Source organism: Ochotona princeps, chromosome 4, assembly GCF_030435755.1.
Source record: "Ochotona princeps isolate mOchPri1 chromosome 4, mOchPri1.hap1, whole genome shotgun sequence".
NCBI lineage: Eukaryota > Metazoa > Chordata > Mammalia > Lagomorpha > Ochotonidae > Ochotona > Ochotona princeps.
This window is the reverse complement of record NC_080835.1, coordinates 61,684,082-61,707,141: the sequence shown is the minus strand read 5'-3', so window position 1 is coordinate 61,707,141 and position 23,060 is coordinate 61,684,082. Positions and strand designations below refer to the sequence as shown.

General features: G+C 36.6%; 1 protein-coding gene across 4 annotated transcripts in view; it reads left to right on the top strand.

The window, feature by feature from the left end:
* Positions 1 to 23,060, top strand: part of DLG2 (discs large MAGUK scaffold protein 2) — a 746,421-nt gene that overhangs the window by 326,166 nt on the left and 397,195 nt on the right. For all 4 annotated transcript variants that reach the window (XM_058663676.1, XM_058663675.1, XM_058663674.1 and 1 more), the window contains one exon: positions 13,452 to 13,607. In XM_058663676.1, coding sequence (XP_058519659.1) covers positions 13,452 to 13,607 — 156 coding nt within the window. The remainder of the gene's footprint in view (positions 1 to 13,451; positions 13,608 to 23,060) is intronic.

Sequence of the window (23,060 nt, the reverse complement as noted above, 5' to 3'; positions counted from 1 at the left end):
TAGCAGTATCAAGATCATTAACAGATGCATTACCTGTCAGGCTTGTCTTTTCTGTGTGGAGATTTAAAATTAACTCTGTTACAGAATACAAAAAAATACTTTTAAAAATAAATTTAAAATACAGAAAATGTAACTAAGGAAATCAGTTACCCATTATTCTATTATTCATATAAATAGTGTTAACACGTTGATGGCTTTTCCACATTTACATTCATGTGCATGAGTGGTCTTGCAAAATTGGCACCAGACTCTGCATTTATTTCTCAGCTTATAGGATGAGCAGCTATTAATGCCATTTAAAAGTCATCAAGAAACATGAAATAGTGGGAGAATATGAAAAATTTATGTAGACATATTACCCAGAAATTATTTTAAGCAAATTTCCTGGCATAGACTTTCTGTATTTCCCATTCTCTATTAAGTAAAATTGTGATCATACTTTATTTTGAACATTCATAAAACTGAATTATTTATACCATTTAAAGTTATTTTTCACATAGTAGTGTATAATGGATTGGTATTACTCAGAAATACTGTTAATTGTTACATTTCTAGCCAATGCTAATGAAGGTTTAGATTTTTCATAGGGTTTTACTTTTACATACCTGTAACACTGACAATTTTACGGGCACCTGTTATATTCAATTTTGTATGACAGATTCCTTCCTGAAAATGGGATATCTGAAATGTGGCTTCAGTAGTTAATACTATTACCACTAAGACAGAGAAGGTCTTAACTGCTATTAGAGGAAAGGTAGCCAGTGTTACGTGTACTGACTTGGAAAGATGTCTAACATACAATGTAAGATTTGAAACTAAAAGTAGTGCGGGCAGACATTTGACACAACAATTAAGACATACTTTGGCACAACATCCCATGCTGAAGTTTTCGCTTCCCACCCAGCTTGTTGCTAATGTGCAGTCTTATAAACAACAGGTGACAACACTAGCGGTTGGGTACTCAGATTGAGTTGCAGTCTGCTGGCTTTGCTCTGACCCAGGCCCAGCTCTTGCAAGCATTTGGAGAGTAAGCCAGATATTATAACACAGTTATTTCTGTGTGGATGTGTGTATGCATTTCAAAATAAGAATAAATAAATTATTATAAATGAAAATAAAACAATAGGTTAATAGTATTATAACTTTTTATACATCATATATCTGTATGCCTAGGTATAGATTTGAGTATAAAAGAACATGGGCATAGAAATGAATATAATGTTGATCACTGGGAATGCAAAAATTAAACACATTTGCTGATTTGACATAACACAGCAAGCCAAAAGGAGCTTCAAAGTAAATTATAAATCAGTGAGTGGATGTGAAGGAAGAAATATTACGAAGGAGCTTACAAGGTGAAGGGGAGGACTGGTGGCCATATAAAATACGAATTTCCAGTTAAGTTTGGATTTAAACAACGATAAACACTAATGAATATATGCCTCATACAATAATATGATTATATATTATTTATATGAAACTGAATTTTAATCAAGCATCTTACATTTGTATTATTTCTGACAATCCTATGAATAGACAGAAATATGGGATTTTTTTCATGTTAAATAGGAGGAGTATCTTGATAAGGAATTTATGTCCACCGAAGTGTCAAGAGACAGGTGTTAGACAGTCTTCTGCCAGATTTTCTGGTTCAATACCTGTGTTGAGCACGACAATGACTGAATGCCTTCCAACGCACTGTGCTAAGTGCAAATCCCAAACAATTTCATCTAGTGCTCATAAGGTCCTAAGAGTTTGGTCCTTTTCAGGCCAATGGGGGAGGAAACTGAGGCATGTAAATGAGCAACTTGTTGAAGTTCACAGTCTATAAAGTGAAGGGAGTAGAGCTTGAATCTAGATGATCAGTTTCAGTTTTTTCTTTGTTCTGTTCTGTACTGCCTTTAAGATCAAAGCTGTAATTGTCCAGATGACTAAGAAATACAAGAATATGCCCAAGAGAAATTGTATTCTAGAAAATATTTTGAAAAAAAAATGGTTGAGGGATTGGTGTCCTGATGCAGCAGGTTATGCCAATGCCCGCGATGTCAGAGCCCCATACAAACACCACTCTGCGTCTTGGCTGACCTACTTCTGGTTCAGCTTCTGCTAATGCACCTGAAGTGCAGCAGAAAATTGTAAGAACTGAATGAAACTCCTGGCTCCTGGTTGTAGTCTGACCCAGCCCCAGCAAAAGTGATCATCTGGAGGCATGAACAAGCAGGTGAAGATTCATTCTCTCTATCTCCGTCTCCCCTCCCTGCGTCGCTCTTTTAAAAATAAATAAATCTGTAAAAAGTAGTGCTTCACCTCTCCTAAAACTGTTCTGAGCCTCAACTGTTGACATATGCCTTGTTAGAGTTATAACCCAGTTTGGACTATCCTAACATTTGCCAAGGTCAGTAAAAATTATGCTTTAACACTATGAACTGCTAAACATAAAAATGAAAATAGACACGAGACAGCTGAATAGTACCCTATAGCTATCTTAAGGTGTATTGCAGTCAGTTGTGTATAAGCTAAAATTGAAATGTCAATGAAGTAGTCACAGGATGTGATCAAGAACTTGCATTTTCTGGGCCCACCGGTGTGGCCTAGTGGCTAAAGTCCTCGCCTTGATGCACCGGGATCCCCTATGGGCGCCAGTTCCTATCCCAGCAACCCCACTTCCCATCAGCTCCCTGCTTGTGGCCTGGGAAAGCAGTCGAGGACAGCCTAATGCTTTGGGATCCTGCACCCATGTGGGAGACCTGGAGAAAGCTCCTGGCTCCTGGTTCTGGATCGACACAGCACTGGCCATTGCGCTCAGTTGGGGAGTGAATCATCGAATGGAAGATGTTCCTCTCTTTCTCTTCTCCTGTCTATATATCTGACTTTGTAATAAAATAAATAAATCTTCAAAAAAAAGAACTTGCATTTTCTAACGTATTGGTTACTCAACTCAATACCATGTCAATTAGCTCCAAAATGTTGCAAATTGCTGATGTCATGCTGTGGATTTTCATTGGTCAGAATGATATTCTGCCAGCTATGCTTTCAGACCAGAGATGGTCTCCCCAAGAAACTGTTGAACTTATCTGGACAATAAGATGCTGGACTGTATGCATGGTACATGCTTGCAATGAAAGAAACATGACTGGATTTGAACTGTAATACTGCAATAAGGTGGAGCAATCCACCATGGGGGGAGGGCACAGGGAGGGTTTGGGGAAACATCAGAGCCTATGAAAATGTGTCATAAAATGAAATGTAATTAAGTTTTTAAAAAGCAGTGCTTATACACTCAGGCTTTGAATTTGAAAAATCTGGGCTGAATTCTTACTCCAACCCCCCAACAATTTGGGTATGAGGAGGAAAATGTTAGTGCCATACCTTGCAGATAATTAGTATTATATATGTATTAAAATTTATAGAAAAATTATATATAGGTAATATAAAACATGTACAGCACAGGGCCTGCCTCCAAGCAAGGCACCAAGATACACCTAAGTTGTCATCAATTTTTAAAAGAAATCAAAGTTTCAGATCAAGTGGCAATCACAAAGAAATATTGTATTTTCATTTAGAAGAATGAAAAAATCTGTGATGAAATGCAGTTTGGAAAACATTATGAATAAAGTAGAAGTGAAACTCAGACAGATACCGGGAAACATCTGTTTATAGGGTTGGGAGAAAGAACAACGTATGTGGATTTTAATAGGGTGTGGGACTTCTAACTCTAGGGTATTTATTACTTCACTGTGTGTCTACCTTAAGTCTAGTAATATGCTTCTTTGCTAACAGTCTTTTCTCAGAGAGCCAGGTCATGCTATATGCCACAGAAATGTCTTATTCTTACGGATGCTTAATCTTTCTCTTCTGGCCACCAAGCAACCTTCATAAGTTACTCACAATAGCAAATCAAGAAGAAGAAATGGCAATGGCTGCATGAAATCAGGGAAAATACATCATCTAAAGGAGATGGGAAATGTATCCCTTTAAATGATTTGATTACAGCCAATGAGTCAAAAATCTATTTCAACATTAATTTCACTTCTAGGAAGCTAATGTTATAGTTAAACTGAGGTTCCATTTAGTTCAATGCATAAAGGACTCTACATGAAACTCGTATTAATACCATAAAATTGTAATGCAAAAGTGCATAGCCAATCAAGAAGTTAGTCAGAAACAAATAATATAGTACACTCCAAAGGTGAGCTAAACCCATCAAATTATATAGTTCTTAGAAATAAAAAAAACAAATAGAGTGATTCTCAGTGAAAGATGAAACTAATAGTTTACAATGTAAAGGAGAAAACAGTCCATCTGAGTGCTATGCAAGTTGCATTATTGGGGAACAGAAACTAAGAGCAAGTGAAAATTATGAGGCAGAAAGCATTCCATTTATACGTTAGTGGTTGAAAACGTGGTGTGAGAGAGAAGTGGCACAAAGAGAAAAGGAGTTAGCTTGAAGGCAAGGGTTTCAATGTCCAGCTCATTGAATCTCTACTCCTTATTTCTGATTTTTCTGAATTCCCATGCACGTATTTTCTATTATCTGAAGTAGCTTGAAAAAGTTTCAGTTCCCTAAAAAAAGTTTGCTTAATAAACAAAGGGACCATTATGTCTTACTTGCATATAGATCTAGTACCTCTCAACCAGAAAACAAAGTAAGCCTTTAATAAGTGTCTATGGAGGGCCCGGCGGCGTGGCCTAGCGGCTAAAGTCCTCGCCTTCAACGCCCCGGGATCCCATATGGGCGCCGGTTCTAATCCCGGCAGCTCCACTTCCCATCCAGCTCCCTGCTTGTGGCCTGGGAAAGCAGTCGAGGACGGCCCAATGCATTGGGACACTGCACCCACATGGGAGACCCGGAAGAGGTTCCAGGTTCCCGGCATCGGATCGGCGTGCACCGGCCTGTTGCGGCTCACTTGGGGAGTGAATCATCGGACGGAAGATCTTCCTCTCTGTCTCTCCTCCTCTGTGTATATCTGGCTGTAATAAAATGAATAAATCTTTAAAAAAAAATAAGTGTCTATGGAATGAATGAATGAATGTATAAATGAAAGAGTAAAATGACTGAACTCCTTCATTAGCATCTAATGGAAACAATCATATCTTCTATGACTTCCCATCAAGTAGTCATATTAGAATTAGGTGACACCTGCCTGCATTTTTTTATCTTATTTCTTACTCAAAGTGTTGACAAACTTCCTCAATGGGGTATATTTTCAGATTTCTGTATAACTGTATACAATAATACTTCCATTTTTAGAAATCCCCTCACTGTATTCATATTCTACCCTAGAATTCCTACCCACTAATATGTTTACTTTGATGTCTAATTTAATTTCTTCCCCTAGTTGTAAGAGAATTGGGTGTCTTTACTTCATATTGACTTATTGGGATCTGAATAAGCACATGGAATATCTCTCCCTCTGTCTTTCCTTCATGGATAAGCAATAAGCCATCTTATATGGAGACATTTTATGATCCAAACCTTGTTTTCTAACTGACTTTTGGTTGCTTCCTTTGTTCTGTTTGTATAGCCAACCTCTCATTTTCTCTCTATGCACCTTTTGTGCACACTGTCAGTTTACTTCCTAAACTAGGACAGTAGGGCTAAAACTGCTGAAACAAAGACCAAGCTTACTTCTAAATCCGCTGAAATACACTCCCCAAAATCTTTCTTGAAATACACCATGGCGCCAGCATGTCTCACAGAAATGGTAATGAGCATACGTAACTTTATTTTTATTACTTTTATTCCTAGTGAGGCTCAGTATTTACATATGTGTGTCTATTTGCTACTTTTGTGAGTGCTAAAATGCCTTTGTTTATTTTACATTGAATTGTTACTACTTTTACTAAGTTATAGAAATGTCTTTATAATTTTGACAAATATTTTTGAGCAGATGTTCTCCACAGCTTGTTGCTTGTTTATGAGTCCTTTTTTCTTTTTTCCTTTCTTTTCTTTCTTTTCTTTTTTTTTTGCTGTAGCGGTATCAAATTAAACCTCTCATCTTTTATGCGATTACTTCATTTTGAGGGGGCAGAGCATATACTTTTCTCTTCCATTAAAATAATAAATAACTATTATCCTGTGGTTTTTTTTAAAGATTTTATTATTATTGGAAAGCTGGATATACAGAGAGGAGGAGAGACAGAGAGGAAGATCTTCCATCCGATGATTCACTCCCCAAGTGAGCCGCAACGGGCCGGTGCTGCGCCGATCCGATGCCGGGAACCAGGAACCTCTTCCGCGTCTCCCACGCGGGTGCAGGGTCCCAATGCATTGGGCCGTCCTCGACTGCTTTCTCAGGCCACAAGCAGAGAGCTGGATGGGAAGTGGAGCTGCCGGGATTAGAACCAGCGCCCATATGGGATCCCGGGGCGTTGAAGGCGAGGACTTTAGCTGCTAGGCCACGCCGCTGGGCCCTATCCTGGGGTTTTTTAAATAGCTAAAGGTTTGATCTTAACAGTTCAAAAGGAAAAAAATAAATCTTTATTTGGGTATTTTGAGAGTTTAAAGGTTTTATCCTAACAGTTCAAAAGGAAAAAAAATAAATCTGTGTTTGGGTATATAAAATTTTAAGAGTTTATACAGGGATATCAGTCATTATGAACCTTGCTCAAACAATTCAAATGCATGTCACGAATGTATTTAAGATGGAATTTGTTGCAGTATCTTTCAAAAGGCCACAAAAACATCCACCATAACTTAGAGCACTCACACCATAGCAAGGTATAGTGATCCCCCATCCACCATAGCTTAGAGCACTCACACCATAGCAAGGTATAGTGATCCTCCTTGCTTGTTTTGATCAACATTGTCAAGGTCATCGATTTTCAACTTACTCCAGTAAAACACTCCAGGACCCATTTATTGCAGACTGCTATCAGAGGGCTTAATTTTGTTGAGAGCTGGCATTCTTTTTCAGGAAATAAAACATCTAAATAATTCAAAGCTTTCTAGATGATTTAAATGGTGCAGCTCTATCTCTGCCCTTTCTCTGTTCAATAAGCAAACATAATAAAATATAACTGAGAGTAGTGTTTATATAGGGAAAATGGTGACTCAGTCACCATTTCTATTTTTGAAAAGAAAATATTTGCAAATTATGGCCCATAGATTATTATCAACAAGTTACTCATGACCTCACAGTTTAATATTGTACCACAACTTTCAAGCACACAAGAAAAACAAATAATTACAAAGATATAAGCACAATTCAAAGGTAAGAGTTGGGGGCTGATATATGGTTAAGGGCAATAAAAATAACCGACAGATCCAGAAAACGCAGATACAAACCTCTATGACAATGAGAGATCAATTACCTGTTCACTGCCAGGAAACAGAAGTGAACTTTGAGCAGGTACCATTATGCAAAGTTTTTTGTGATACTAAAAATCACCGATTGTTACTTTTTTTGTTCAGCCCTCTTTGTAAAGGATTCATATACTTGAAAATGCTATTGTGTCAACTGCCAGAATCTGAGTGAGAGGGTAAAGAATGTGTTTTCTATGTGTTCACACAAAGGAAAGCAACGTGTTCAGAGGATACACACCTCTGCAAGCTTGAGTTTCTGGGAGTTATGCTCACACTGATAATGGCTGCTACTTGGTGAGCTTCTAGTAAGTGCCAGGTACTGAGAGAAATGTATAAAGCATAATCTGTCTATTTCTCATAGCTATTTCCAAGTTGATCCTGTTGTCCCTAGGATATTCCAGATGAAGCCTGAGGCTTAGAGAAGTTAAGAAATAGAAAAGTCAAGGTAGTTAGCTTGGTTTCTTTCTATTCACCAAGCTGCTCCGTAATTTACTTCTATTTGTATTTTATGTTATTTAATTTTGCTAGTATTATTATAGCTGTTACTAGGAAGTTTACTCAATATAGAACAAAATAGGCACCTACTTCCACAATACTGATCACTTTTCTGTCACAGCTCTTCTCATTTTCTCTGACAGTACTTCGTTTATATTTCTTGTATTCAACAAAAGTCATAGGTAACTAAAGAGAAATCAGATGTGACTCTAATCCTTTGGAAGTCAGTAGAGAAAGAACCCTTTGAACCAAACACCACAATACAATGAGATATAAGGTCCCTACCTACCACAGTCCAAGGAGTTTGAGAGCAGCTACTTTGCTGGGAAGTAGGAAAACTTGATTTTAAGTGAGTCACTCGTAGTGTTTCTTCTAAGAAGGAGTTATATTTCATTAATTTTGTACCTTCAGTTACTACACAGTTAAAGGATTCAATCACGGTCACCATTGTCACTGTATTTAACACAGGGCTGGGAGCAGAGTGCAGAACTCTTGTCAGGAATGAGGTTTAAAGAGAAAATGTTTAAAAATATACATTGATAGAGTAATGATTTAATTCACTATTTTAGAAAATGAAATCACTGTAAAAGAATTGATAGTAAACAAGATACCAAAGTTTTTTTATTGCATTTCATTTTATAACATCATTTCATAGGCTCTGGTGTTCCCCCATATCCTCCCCGTGCCCTTCCCCCATGGTGAATTGCTCCACCTTATTGCAGTATTACAGTTCAAATCCAGTCTTATGTCTTTCATTGCAAGCATGTACCATGCATACAGTCCAGCATCTTATTGTCCAGACAAATTCAACAGTTTCTTGGGGAGACCAACTCTGGTCTGAAGGCATAGCTGGCAGAATATCGTTCCGGCCAATTAAAAGCCATAACATAACATCAGCAACAGTTTCCAACATTATGGGGTTAATTAACATTGTATTGAGTAACTGATATGTTAGAAAATGCGGGTTCTTAACCACATACTGTGACTACTTCATTAACATTTCAATTTTAGTTTATATACAACTGGCTTCTATATTCCTTAAAATGGCTATAGGATACTATTCAGCTGTCTCATGTCTATTTTCATTTTAGTATTTAGCAGTTTATTGTGTTGAAGCATAATTTTTACTGAACTTGGTGGATTTTAGAATAGTCTAAACTGGCTTATAGCTTTAACAAGGCATATGACACCAGTTGAGGCATAGAACACTGTTAGGAGGGGTGTGCAGAGAAATCTTCCATACCCTAGTTAGGAGTAGTTTATTTTCGTGTCCTACCTAGTAAGGTATATGTGAGACCCCACTGATCGTTTCTGGCCTAGTTCTAAGCTTTTCTTATTGTTCTCTGTCTATTTTAATTTTTTGTTGTTGCTTCTTGATACCAAAGTTTTTTAAATGATACCTATCTGACATTCATTTTAGGTATTGTGGGAATATGTAGAAGTCCAGTGTTTTGTATGTTGCCCTTGAGTAGATAGTCTAGTTGTCATCATCCAAAAGGGATATAAATTAAACAAAGTACCTTTTTATTTTCACTAGTGACTGTAATGGAAAAATCTGACTTAAGTGCTAATGAGATGATAGGGTGGGGGGTTGGTTTTCATTATACATCTGATGTCATCCAGGAACCATCAGAGAACATCTGTAGCATTTTACATAATAGACCACCTCAAAGAATGAAGCCAGAATGTTACCCTATATTCAAGGAACCTCTATACATTTTAACAACAATATTTCATAGCGCATCACTCCAGTGCTCTGTAACTAGTGGAATACACAGCTACTTTCTGCATGTCTGCACCCCTTTTTTATCCTACTAGCTGATAATTTGTTCTTCCGTATCTTTATTCACATTTCATAGAAGAATTCAACTGGCTTAGTCCTTTTTGGGAAGGAGGAGGAATCTGTCTTAAATCCTACTATATAGTCATGGTTGCAGGTCAAAGACATCAATCCTGATCCAAGGATTCTAAGTGTCTGGCTCTGGAGGGGTCTGATTTGAGATAGATGGAGTCAAATAAGACACATGGAAAGATGCAGTTGCAACCAAGATAGTTTTTTTTTCAATACAGTATAGAAGAACCTCACAAACTGCAAGTGTTTAGGCTGGCATTGAGGCGTAGCCAGTTAGCCCTCTCCCTGCAAATGCCAGCATCCCATATGGACAGCAGTTTCTTTCCTGCCTCCTCTACTTCCAATCCGTCTCTCTGCTTCTTGCTTGGGAAAGCAGTAGAGGATGACCCAAAGCCTGAAGCCTCTGCACGCACTTGGGAGATTGGGAAGAAGCTCCTGGCTTCAGCTCAACTCTGGCCATTGCGGCCATCTGGAAAGTGAACCAGCGAATGAAGACCTCTCTTGGTGTCCCTCCTCTCTGTAAAATATCTGCCTTCAAAATAAATATAAATAAATCTTTTAAAAATTCACCAAGTGTTGTGGATTAGCAATTAAAATGCCAAGGAAACAAAATAGCAGCAATTTTTTTATTTTTTATTTTGAATTTTGAATTTTATAGTACAATTCCTTAGAATCTGGGTCTCCCCTCAAAATTCCCACCCTACAACTGATTTTTTCCCATATTGTTACAATTGTATAGTCCTTCATGATGAGTTATAAGTCCATCAGTCTGAACACAGCAAATGTTAATGGAGCTCATAAAAAGCTCACCAAGGGCCAGTATGTATTAATTATAAACTGTAAGAGCCTGAATTATAAGCTCTATGATATGCAAAATGATATGTTAGATTAGCAGCTGAGACTACAAAGCCTTTTATCTATGGCCCCTGGTAAATGAACAGAGATAAATAATTTGCAAGTTCACTTAAAGACTGCTCCAATATTTTCAACTAGCTGTTCCTCTTTGGGGGCATTCACAGATTGAAAAGATACAGTAGGCACCTGGGATTGGATTTCTGTATTCATTACCTTCTAATCTAGGTGACTTTTGATACCTGTAAAAGGATAAAGGGGACTTTTCAATTATCACTGACTGCTTAAAGTATTTTCCCACTGCATCCTTTACTGACTAAATGGAAAGTGATGGTGGCATCTGTTCCTGCCAGCCAGATTCTGTGATGGCTCATAAATTGGTTTTCCCTGTGTCTGGTAGAGAGGACACGTAGAACATACCTTCAGGTAAGAACTAAGAATGCCCTCTAGTAATATTACACCCTCTGAACACAAAGCTAGAAATATTTTATGGAGAAATGTTCCCCTTGGGTTGTCTCACATAGGAACAAATCTGACATTGCAGTGTTAGACTCAAACACACATGAAAACATCCTTCCCCCTAAAGCCAATGAGTCTTGCAACCCAAATACTAAAAGCCTGGTATTTCTTGACAACACTGTTGTTTTCATCCCTGTATATAACCTGTGAGAACTGATGACGATCTAAAAAGTTCAGACATGAATAGGAGAGTAGGAGAAAAACGTATGATATTCTCGGAAAAGTTAAATGTTTTTTCCCAATTTTTTCTCAATGTAGAATGCAAAAAAATAAGAAAAATCCAGTCATTCAAAGAAATGTTTTTTCAAACATCTGCTAGGGTACCTTTTTATGTTCAAAGCTGTAGTTTCTGTAGCACTTACTGTATGTTTCATTATATCTCACATACTATATACTGTATGGCAGAATTCTAGGTTTAATGAAGGTAATACATTCAAATCACCAGGCAGGAACTGTACTTTCATGCCACTTAAAAAGGGGTCCCCACTGATAACTGACATTGTTGTCTGGTTACAAGAGGTCATAGTCAGTATGGTAAGTAAGCTTTCATGAATTTATCAACTGTTTTGTTGTGCTTAGATTTTTTACTCTGCATATCAGTTAAGATATCAAATATTTTCACAAGAAATTCAATTTGAGATATTTACTCTTTAGCCAATGAATATGTAAAATAAGAAATACAGGAACAAGAAATGGAAGACTAAATGGCAGACAAAAATAAACCCACAATATAAATGACCACACTCCTAAGACTTTGAATGATGGGTGATTAAATTTAGGCAAATTGTGTATGTACCATAAAATAATTCTTGAAGTGACTCTAAACGAAAGTAAGGATCTCCTTTTAAAATGCATTGTAAATGAAGGCTTCTCCAAATGTGAAATCTACGAAATACATGAGTCATCTAACAGTATTATATCCATAGCATGATTAAAAAATATATAAGGCAAATGTTTTAGGAGTTAAATCCTAGGCTAGGTACACAACCTCATCTTCATTGTTGAATTTGTTGTGCTGCAGAGAATGAAATATTTTCCCTTAATTCAGTTGAATACAATATGATTGGGAATTTTCTAAAGATATGTGTTAGCTATATTTGTTTCTGAAATTTTGTCTCAAAATATGGTGCTACTGAGATAAAGGCGTAGGAGGAAATTGGTAACATCAGTTTTCTAGTCAACAGGGTAAACAACTAAATTGAATCAGCCCTCCCAGGCAGAAAGCACAATGCTAACAAGAATGACATCATCATGGAATAATGAACTAAAAGTAGTCTTTGATTTGTTTTTTCCTTCTTCTAAGATTCTGGACAGACAGTTTAGATCAGTGATCATTTTATATGTAATAATACTTCTAAACAAAATTGTACTGAGTTCCCTAAAGCTCCATAAGCTTTAAAATACATAGCAAGAAAGTGACATTCCTAGATATTCAAAGGGTGTTAGATGGGCTACAGATGTAAGTAAACATGTTATCATTTATGATATATACTATTAGTAGTCATTTCTTTTTGTATTTAATTTGAAATCTTAAATTTTATAGGAGTGTATCTGTTAATTATCAAATCCTGCTTATAACATGAAAAATGACTCTGGTTTTAATGAGTGTATTTTTTTGCCATCTAAACTCCAGCGATAGGTATTCCTGAAGTGAGATAACATGGTTCTGTACCATCAGTGATGTAAGAGCTCTACAAGTTTGCTTCATGGTCCAGGATGACTGATGAATTCCCAGTCTTGGTGTCTGGGCTCCAGCTCAGCAAAGGAAGCAAGCGTGAAACAGAAACGTTTCAGGGGGCCCAGTGCATTGACTCTATGGCTAAATCCTCACCTTACAACCAGGATCCCATATGGGCACAGGTTCATATCCAAGTGGCTCCACTTCTTTTCCTGCTCTCTGTTTATGGCCTGGAAAAGCAGTTGAGATAGCCCAAAGCCTTGGGACCCTGCACCCACATGGAAGACCCAGAAGAAGCTCTTGGCTCCTGCCTTCGGGTCAACTCAACTCCAGCCATTGTGGCCATTTAGGGGGTGAACCAGGAGATGGAAGATCTTTCTCTGTGTCTCTCCTTCTCTCTGTAAATCTACCTCTCCAAAAAAATTAATAAATCATGTTTTAAAAGTTTCAGGGCACACAACTGAATCAGTTCCATATAAGCAATCTGCCAAAAGTCCCCCAAACCTTTTAGCTAAAATAACATCTAGAAAATTTCCCAGGGCCGCATATATCCACAGGACAGGCTGACAGGAAAATTTTCCTTTTTGGAAACATGACCAGTAAACAATTTTTATTTACATCAGTGAAAAATAAGGAATAATTTAAATCATTCAGATTTTTGCTTCTGCTTATGGTAAAATGCTGCTCGTTACAATTGTTCTTTGTGAGTGCTAACAACGTGTATCCTTTCCTTCCTCTTTTGTCACCAGGCCTCCGGAACCTGTTTACAGCACTGTGAACAAACTGTGTGATAAGCCTGCTTCTCCCAGGCACTATTCCCCTGTTGAGTGTGACAAAAGCTTCCTCCTCTCAGCTCCCTACCCCCACTACCACCTAGGCCTGCTCCCTGACTCTGAGATGACCAGGTACTGCATGCGCTTCCTCACTTCATCTTCTCAAACTGCATGTGCTTCCACATGGGGGGATGGGGAGAATCTGCCTCTGCTCACTTGTCTTGCACCAAGCATCTTTCTCCAGGTAGAAAGATGTATTTTTTCCCCCTTGGGGCAATGGACAAAATTAATCCATTGCTTTTTTTTAATCTTAGGGTGTGAACACACAGCACTCAGACATTTTTATTTGCTGCTCTACATATTCGTGGTTATCATACGTTTTAATAAAGTGTTATTTTTTCTAGAAGAATTAATTTTCTAACTTAATTAGCACCATTTCTGTCATACAGGAGGATGAAAGAGAACATTTACTGAGTAATTTTTGAATGATATTTAATCACTGCTTACCATGCTTCAGGCACATCATAGCCTAAAAAGTAATATTATCATCACCATTTAATTTTTTAACAAAAATATTAACTTCCTATCACCACTTCTCTGATTCCTTGAGGCATAAAGTAGCTTATCCAAAGCTACAGAATTAGTTGCTGCTGTCTAACCACAGTAATCATAAATGCAATGTTTACATTGTGTTTTATTAGGGATTTACATACATGTGTGTTCTTTTACATAATTGGCCCATCTTCTATTTTAAAAATAGACACTCAGAGAGGTCAAGACCTGAATGTGATCTTGTCATTAAATGTACAGTTCAGATTTAGCCTTATAATGTTTTGAGTCTTTCCTGAACAAGTTGATAAGCAAAGCACTGTAAGTCCTACAGTTGAACAAAACTTTGTTACTGTTCTAAAGCTTCTATGTGATAAGTTATTAAAAATCCTTTCTTCACTTATTAGAATTAGAGCAAGAGAAGAGTAAGAAAGCTAGAATCTAGTGCTTCATACCATAATTCCAATTCAGTCTCTGTTCTACATATATTGGTGTACATATATAATTATACTTTCAGACAAAACATCTTCATGATATTGCCAGGACTGAGATGATTCACAGTGAAAATTTACAACCAAGAGGCTCACCTTATTAACATTTTTGTTTCGTTGTATTTTCAAAGAATAAGCGTAGAAGTCAATTACTTGTATCTACAGGAAGTTAAATTTAAAATGTTTCATTATATCTAATGTGTCTAGAAATGAGAAAATATTTTGACTATGTTATCAATTAGGACATTTTCACTAACTTGCGACAATTGAAGTCTAATAGTATTTCAGAATGCTTTATAAATATTATATGACCATACGATATATAATATTGTAAGCCCATATGTGTATACATACATATATACATACATATATTAAATACACATACATATATATTAAAGATGTGTTTGTTTATTTGAAAGAGTAATAGGGAGGGTATGTTGCAGTAGATGCAGAGAGAGCAAGGGTTGGGTTAGGTGAATGCTAGGAGCCTGGGGTTTCACACAGGTCTCCCACCTGTGTGGCAGGAAGCAAGTACTTTGGCCATCTTCTGCTCCTTCTCCAGGTACATGAACAGGGAGCTGGATCAGAAGTGGAGAAGCTGGTACTGAAATCAGCACCCTGATATGAGATGCTGGCATTTCAAGCACCAGCTGAACCTACTATATTATACCACAATGCTATCCTTGTCTTCCCATATTTCGAAAAACATCATTAAAAACTGCTTCTCTCTGAGCCACTGGGAAGTGAGAATGTACACGCAGACACAATGATGAGTTTTAGTAATTAAGCAGCCCACAGTCAGCTATATGAGAGCTAATATTTGTTAAACTCTTCCTCGGTGCCAGGTATTTAGCTAAGTACTTCTCATGAATTATTTCTTTTTTTCACAAGTCCCTAAAGAGATAGATGTTAGCGTTATCTTTGACTCACAAATGAGGAAACTGGGACTTGAAAAGTTTCCTGATTTGCCCAGGATCACCCATTAGAAAGTGGCAGAGCTGGGATTCAATCCCAGGGAATCGCTAAACTGGAAGAATCTGCATCGGCATAGGCATGATGGTGGCAGAAACATTTTGCTCATTGGACACTCCTCCCCCTTTCTTCCTTTTCTGTCTTTTCCCTGACTTCTCATCTCCCCTGCTCTGGCTCAGTGAGATTTGCTCAACCCTGGCTCTTTCCTGACACACGTAAAATATTTGTATTTATTTTCTTCTACCCACTGAAAGTTTTCATGGATCCTTTCTTAAAATTTCACCATACAAGATATAATGCTTCTCAGCATTATAATCTCTATTATGAATATCATAGATTTCTTTTTGCTTTTTCAAATTAAAATTTACAACATAATGTTGAATGTCTTTTTCACTTGTACGCCTTCAGCAGTGTTGATATGCACCTGTGCCCACCTGTCATTCCCCTTTCAGGAATTCTGTTTTCTATTTATTCTAATTCTGTTTTCTTTCTCCTTCTCGTTCCCATTTAATTGTCTCCTCTTGTATCTTTTCCTTACAGAAAATGGGATCTACACATTCCCTTCGCCATCATTCTTTATCTCTCTCTCTCACACACACACACACACACACATTTTCACGTGTTCGTTGTTACACTGACACAGAAAGGTTCATTTCATCCCTTTGTTTCTCTACCATACTTTCCCAGTTCAGTAAAAGTATACCGTCTACCTCACTGCTCATTCCAAAAACTGAATAGTCACGCCTAAGACTTCTTCATGTGATATTTATGATTCATGTTCTAGTAGTATTGATTCTAACTCCAAAATGTATCTCACATCTATTTATTCTTCTCTTTTCCCAACACTTTAATTCAGATCCTCATCGTCTCCCATCTGTAATAGCCTCTGATTTGGTGTCAACACTCCCTCTCTTATCCACATGGCTTATATCAATGAAGCCAATGTGATCTGTTTAAAATACAGATCAGATCTTTCTCTCTTTGCATTAAGATCAAATGCAAAGTCATTGAATGGCATTCAGGCTCTGCATGATCTAGTTGCTGCCTATCTTGAATGCCTCATTTTACTCTTCTCCTTGCTGACCACACTATTCACATTGGCCTTCTTTTGATTCGCAAAATGCATTAAATCTTTTCCTGTCTTAAGTGCTGCACAAATGATTTTCTCTTGGACTGAAAAGCTCTTGTACTTTGCCTGATTAACTTCTGGTCATCTTAGATCTATGTTTAAATTAACTTTAAAGTTCTCTAAAAGAGAAAATCAGATACCCTATTATGTATTCTCTCCACTCTCTCAACTTGGTTTATACTTATATGTTTATGTGATTTGAAAGCTAAATACTTGTGTCACACTCTACACTGTAAATTAATACCATTTTTGTGCAATGCTTTAAGTATAATGCATAACATAGTGTCAGGTATAGTAGGAGTTCAGAATTACTGAGTTTAAATAAACATGAAAACAAACTAACTATTAACTGTTTCAGGAACAAGTCATAACTCAAGTTGTGCTTGCTCCAGTTCTTAGTAAGTATATGAAGCTACTCTGTGGATGAATGGATTCATCTATGAAACAAATAACAACTAGAACTCTTTTGTGTTGTTCCCTCATATTAAAATTATTTTAATGACCAGGGTTCACAATACAGATTGTTAAGGTTACTGTCAGTTTCAATCTTTCATGAATACTGATTAGTTAGTTTGAGAGACAATTTGTTTTCCACTGGGAAATATTCTCTAAGCAGGTGCTTCTTTAAATGTAACCAATAATTCAAGAGGAAATTTCAAGAATTCTGTTTCACTTGACACAATTTTTTTTCCACTGTACTTTTGGATAACTACAGAATCTCAGAAATAGATGAGAATTTAGATGGACAAGCCCTTATCCAATTCTAGTGAAGAGAAATTCAACCCACTGTCTTCATAATTTATATCTTATTATGACTTATACTAAAATAAAAAATAATTGGGGGTCTCCTACCCACAAAAATAATATAATAAGAAATAAAAATGTGTCTATCAGTTCATTTCAGCCAAGATTTGTAAAGTACCTGCAAAGAATAAGATACTATACTAGGTCAATCTTTAATAAAATACAACCTTAAAAAGCCAAATCAACAATTTTGAAGAAATGCTTATCCTTTAAACTGGAATATGTGATGGAGTATATGTTTTCAGGGCGTTTTAGAATGTCCCACAGTCTGTTTCAGAAGCATGCATTTATTGATGCAGCCACTGCTGCCTTAGCTTAAGATCCGAACCAGTTTTCGGAAAGTTAGCGCATTAACTCCCTCCCCTTCGGTTTGTATCAGAATCTGCATCAAGACCTGAACTGTATTCAGAAAAAGAAAGGGGAGCTAGCAAAAGTAATGTATCAGTCTTTCATATCCTCTGAGTTTCAAAGAGAATATTCAAGTTCTTGGCTCTTTGACTTGATAGCAAGCATCCAGGGATGGATTAATTGTATACAAAATGTGCTTCCATAAGATCATACAAAAGAAAACAGAGAAGGTTTAAGTTTTGCTTAGGACAGCACTTGAAGTTACTTGCTTGGCACAATGCCTAGACCTTCAGATTGTGTTTAGAGTAATTGATTTTCCAGACCTTGCACAAACAAGAAATGGGCAGAGCCTGGAATTAAACTAAAATTTGAAGCCGCATGAAAAAGCAAGTGGAAATGCTTAGGGCTCCTGTTTATCTACTAAATCTTTGTCTTCAGAAAATAAAAAAGTAGTTTTTGATGCTGCAGCTGTTTTTTTCTGCTTTAGAACAATAAATTATTCAATATTTTATATTCCTATGGATAGTGTCTTTAGCTGTTTGCTTAACATATGTAGCATATTTTAATTTCTTTTTACAGAGATGGTCTCAATTACTGTTATGTTACAGTTAGAAAGCAGGCTGAGATAAAACAATTGAAGACTAATTAAAATGTGTTGGCAGATTTGGCCTAGGTTATGAATGCTGACATAGTATCCATTCATAAGATATCTTTGAAGAAAAATGCGTACAGGGGGTTCAGAACAGTCCATGGGAATGTGTATTATGAAAAAAAAATGTATCTGTGAATTTCAAAAGATTATTTGCACCAAAATCAGTTTTTTAAATTCCATTTTCTGTGACGTTTTTGAGGTGTCCTTATGGCCACATGATTTCTACTAGGTGCCAGTCCTGGCATTTTCTTGAATGTTTAGGATTTAGAGGTGATAGGACATATTCTCTCTGATAAGCAGCTCACAAACATTTAAATAACTACTATGTAATGTCTATACAATAAAGGGCCTTTTTTCTTTTATGTACCTAATCTGTAGGCAACTGTTAAAAGATTAACTTGGGATACACTAAATATAACAGAATTTATTTAAGCAAAGAATTGTTCATGAATCAGACATAACTGTGAACCAGGGAAGTTTTAAAAAGCTAAGTTCAGCAATGTGAGCCATGAGGTTCACTAGACCAAACATAGATACCAAGGGGAGAAATCACGTGATTGTCTACAACTGAACGCTGATCTTGCTTAGGTATGGTAAATATATTGACTGTGATATACTGAAACCTTCTTGATCATGATTATCTGAAACTCTGCTCTTTTATACCTCAAAGCTAGGTTTCAGCTAGCTTAGGTACTAATTCAGGTTATTATGTAGGTTATTATGTAGGAATTCTAAATGTGAAGATAGCCTCCGGGCTAATCCCTGCCTACTTGGTTTAAGCAAAAGCAGACAAGTGCACGTAGTGACAGAAATAAGACTAATCTTAAACTGGCCCTTTGACAGAAGTATGACTATGTACACAAGAATGTCGCCATCTAGACCTTGCTTCAATAATTCCTGATAAGTTTTATAAGAAGAATTATCTGTTGATAATAGAATTAATGAATTTTGCAATTTCATATGACTTTTAATTTTGAGGCACAAAGCAACATCTTTGTCACATTTCTATGTCATATACCCAAGTTATGGTATCTTTGGCAAGCTTTCTCTGCTTGCAAAATAACAGAAAGTTCACTAAAGCTTTTAATGTTTGATATTCTAAAAGTCCAGTAATATAAAATGAAATGTATATTTCCTAGGCCTAACTCATAATAGAAGTGACTGAATCTTTTGTGAGTCTCTAAACATAAGCAGATAAAGTATCAGCAAACTCTGCCTATGCGTTTCTTAAGATTCTTAGGAAAAAATTTGAGCTCACCAATCAGATTAGTGAAGGGATATATCCTGAGTTTAAAAAAAAATTGGCACAAAGTTATACTACACGATTTGTGAAAGCACAGTGTGCCCTGAGACTACCAGTGGTTCTGTGAGGCTAAGGGTTACTGGGTGAATGACAGGTGGGAGGTATCAGCAGCTGAATAGCCCAGAGAACTTGGCATCCAGGCTGAGGATGCTGGATTCCTTGAAGCACTGTAAAGCTGAGCAAAGGCGAGATGTACTTCGTGTTGTCTGAAAGTTTTTTCTGTATAGAGAAAATGTAAAGGTAGGCAGACTACTTAATATGTTGCATAGCAAAGTTGAAATCATAAAAGAACTGAATGGGAGACTGGATAGAGAAGGGAGTACAAATGATTCAGAATTATTTATCAAACAGAACAGCTGATGTTCAGCAAATGTCTGTTTCAGATAATTTCCATGATTGAAGTATTCACTGGATGGTGATTGCATTGCTTTTTTTTTGTCCATAACAAATACACTTGAACAGAAAATGATTTAGAACACAATGGAACAGGAGAGTGAAGATGTATTAGAGTTCTCTTACTTGAGGTGGTGACAAGATAAGGTGTCACAGGAGCCAAGGATTGTATGCAATCTATGTTTTAGAACTTCCTATGACAAAACTAATCATGTGCAATTTAGCCAAACACCTCACTTCTCTTATAGCCTCAATCAGAAAATGAGTAAGAGAAACACATTTCTTCTGTTCCCTTCTTAAGATTTCTGTTAGGGGCAAGAGAAGGGGAACAAATTTATTTTCACTCAGGCACCACCCACAGTATTCTAATTAATTTTTTCTCATGCTGATTCTATTTTAAGGCCTTCAGTACATGTATATTCATATTTACTGCCATAACAGATCAGGTAAAAATTATTTATCAGCATAGATCAAGCACCTGAGACCTTAAGAAAGATGTACATGTTAAGTACTGCCATTCTTAGCAGCCATCTTCCTTGTCACCATACACAAAGTAATATATGTTCCCTTCGTTATTAAAGTGATTGGTTTCTTATAAAAAATGGCATTTTTCAAACCCATATGTGAAACTTGTACTTTCTTGAGATGATATACTATTTTATCTAGTGATGTCATGGTGTTTCTGTCCTATCTGTATCTTAGTAATGTGGCCAAAACAATAGCTGCTGGATTAAGCACAGATAGCAGCCAAGCCAAAAAACATGTTTCTTCCCATTTCAAAATCCAACATTTTTGCAAAGTGGGTTTGGCTCAGGGTTGCACTCAGGGCATTCCCTCATTCGTGTTCTCATGGAGACTTAACCCTGCTCATCTGTATGACACAGCTTCTCTCTCAGTTCTCCCTGTCTCACCACCACCCCCCCACAAGTCGAAGGATTCAGAAAGGAAATGTGAGCCTGGTCATGCTGTTTAATCTGCAAAATAGCACCTTCAAAAAGAGAAAGAAGATGCTTAACAAATCATTGACCTTCTTATGCTCATAAAAGGCTGATATAATCTTAAATAATTCTTAATTTCATTTTTAATTAAAACTGGGAGAGGAAGCCCTCTGGGCATGGTTCATAAGGCATGGTTCCAGAGTTTTAAAACAGCTTCTGTATCAGAGGGCTTCACTGCTTTTTTGAAGTAGATGATCACTAAGCCCAATTTGAATTAAGGAAAATAAGGAGAGATTAATTGACTTTACAAAAGCACAGAGGTGACTCTTGCCAAATGTGGTTTTACAGCCTCTTTTCTCCGCAATGTCATATATGGAAGGGTTCACATGGAAAGAAACATCTCTTGCTTTTAAGCTAATGCGTTTCATAAATAGACATTTGTAAAAAAAAACAACTACGTGGCATTAACTGTTGCCTGCTGGCTTGCACAACTACGTGGCATTAACTGTTGCCTGCTGGCTTGCACAACTACGTGGCATTAACTGTTGCCTGCTGGCTTGCTCACTCTTTCTTCCTTGCTTCCTGTCTTCCTCTTTTACTTTTTTACTTTGTATGTTTCCTCCTTTTGTGTGTGTGTAGGTGTTAAATGTTATTTCATTATGAATTTAGGAGGTTTTATTTAAAGCATCTAAATTTTCATGTTGTAAAGGAAGAAGGAAAGTAATTAACCCTTTTCTTAAACTCTCATTCACTCTAATCAAAAACTCTGGCACATGAATTCAGAGTGGAAGACTTGGTCAAGGTCACACACTTTTTGGACAACAGAGCAAGGAAGTGAACCCAGATTGGTCTTATTCTAGAATTCCCTTTCCATGATGTTTGAATAGCCTTCTGTGATAAAACAATCCAAATTAACTTTTTTTTCAAAGTTAAAAATTTTATCCAACATGACATAAGTTATTTACCTTTGATTTTATGATGCAGTTTTGTATTTGGAAGTAATCTTTTCTTAACTTTAGTGATCATCACAAGTTTTATTAGATAGCAATCACAAAGCAGAGAATATACACAACTTCCAAAGCAGCCTTCCATGAAGGAAAAGCAAGCATGAAAGAGTGTTATGCAAAACCACTATAGCAACAAGTTTTAGAACTCAAATGAAATCAATACAGTAAAGTTAAACCATAATATCCATGGCATAGGTATTAATTAAAACCACTTACATGTACTGAGTGTTTCTATGTATTAAACTATTCCAAAACTGCCACATGGACTAGTTCATTTTATCCTTATTACATTCTAAATGGTATATTCTATTATCCCAATTTTATTTTTAAAAATGGTAGTTTTACAAACATAATAAGATGGGAGATTTAAACATTAGGCTATCAGGATTTATATTTTCAATATTTATCTCATGGAGCCAGGATTTTGTTTCTGGGCCCCACACCCAAAAAAAATGGTGCACAACATGTGGTACCACTTGGATGAGGATGATTATGGTGATGATAGTGACAGTGATTGCAAAGATAGTGACAGCAACAATCACCACCACATTTATAATCTTATTACCTCCCAGGCAGTACCCTACATAGATTAGCACATTAATCCCACAGTAACCCAGGAAGTTTTATGCTAGTGTGCCTATTTTACAGGCGAAAAAATAGAGGTCTGAAAAAATTGAGTAACCTAAGTAACCAGAATCTGTGCTGACAACAGACTCTGTGCCTTTAAATGCACTCAATAAATAGTTATTTTGCATTATTCTTGTTCCACATGCCATTCTTCAACTATGCTATTCAGCTTGAAGTACAGATACCCTATTTAACTACAGTCAACTACAGATAGACAAACGGTGAATATACAGTTAAGAATCCTTCCCTGGATACGTCAGCTGAGATAAGAATTTTTTATTGAAACTCTATTGTCAAATGTTATTTCCATTCAGAATTATATGATGTATCCAATACGTTATAAAGGGACATAATCATAGGATTGCAAGAACA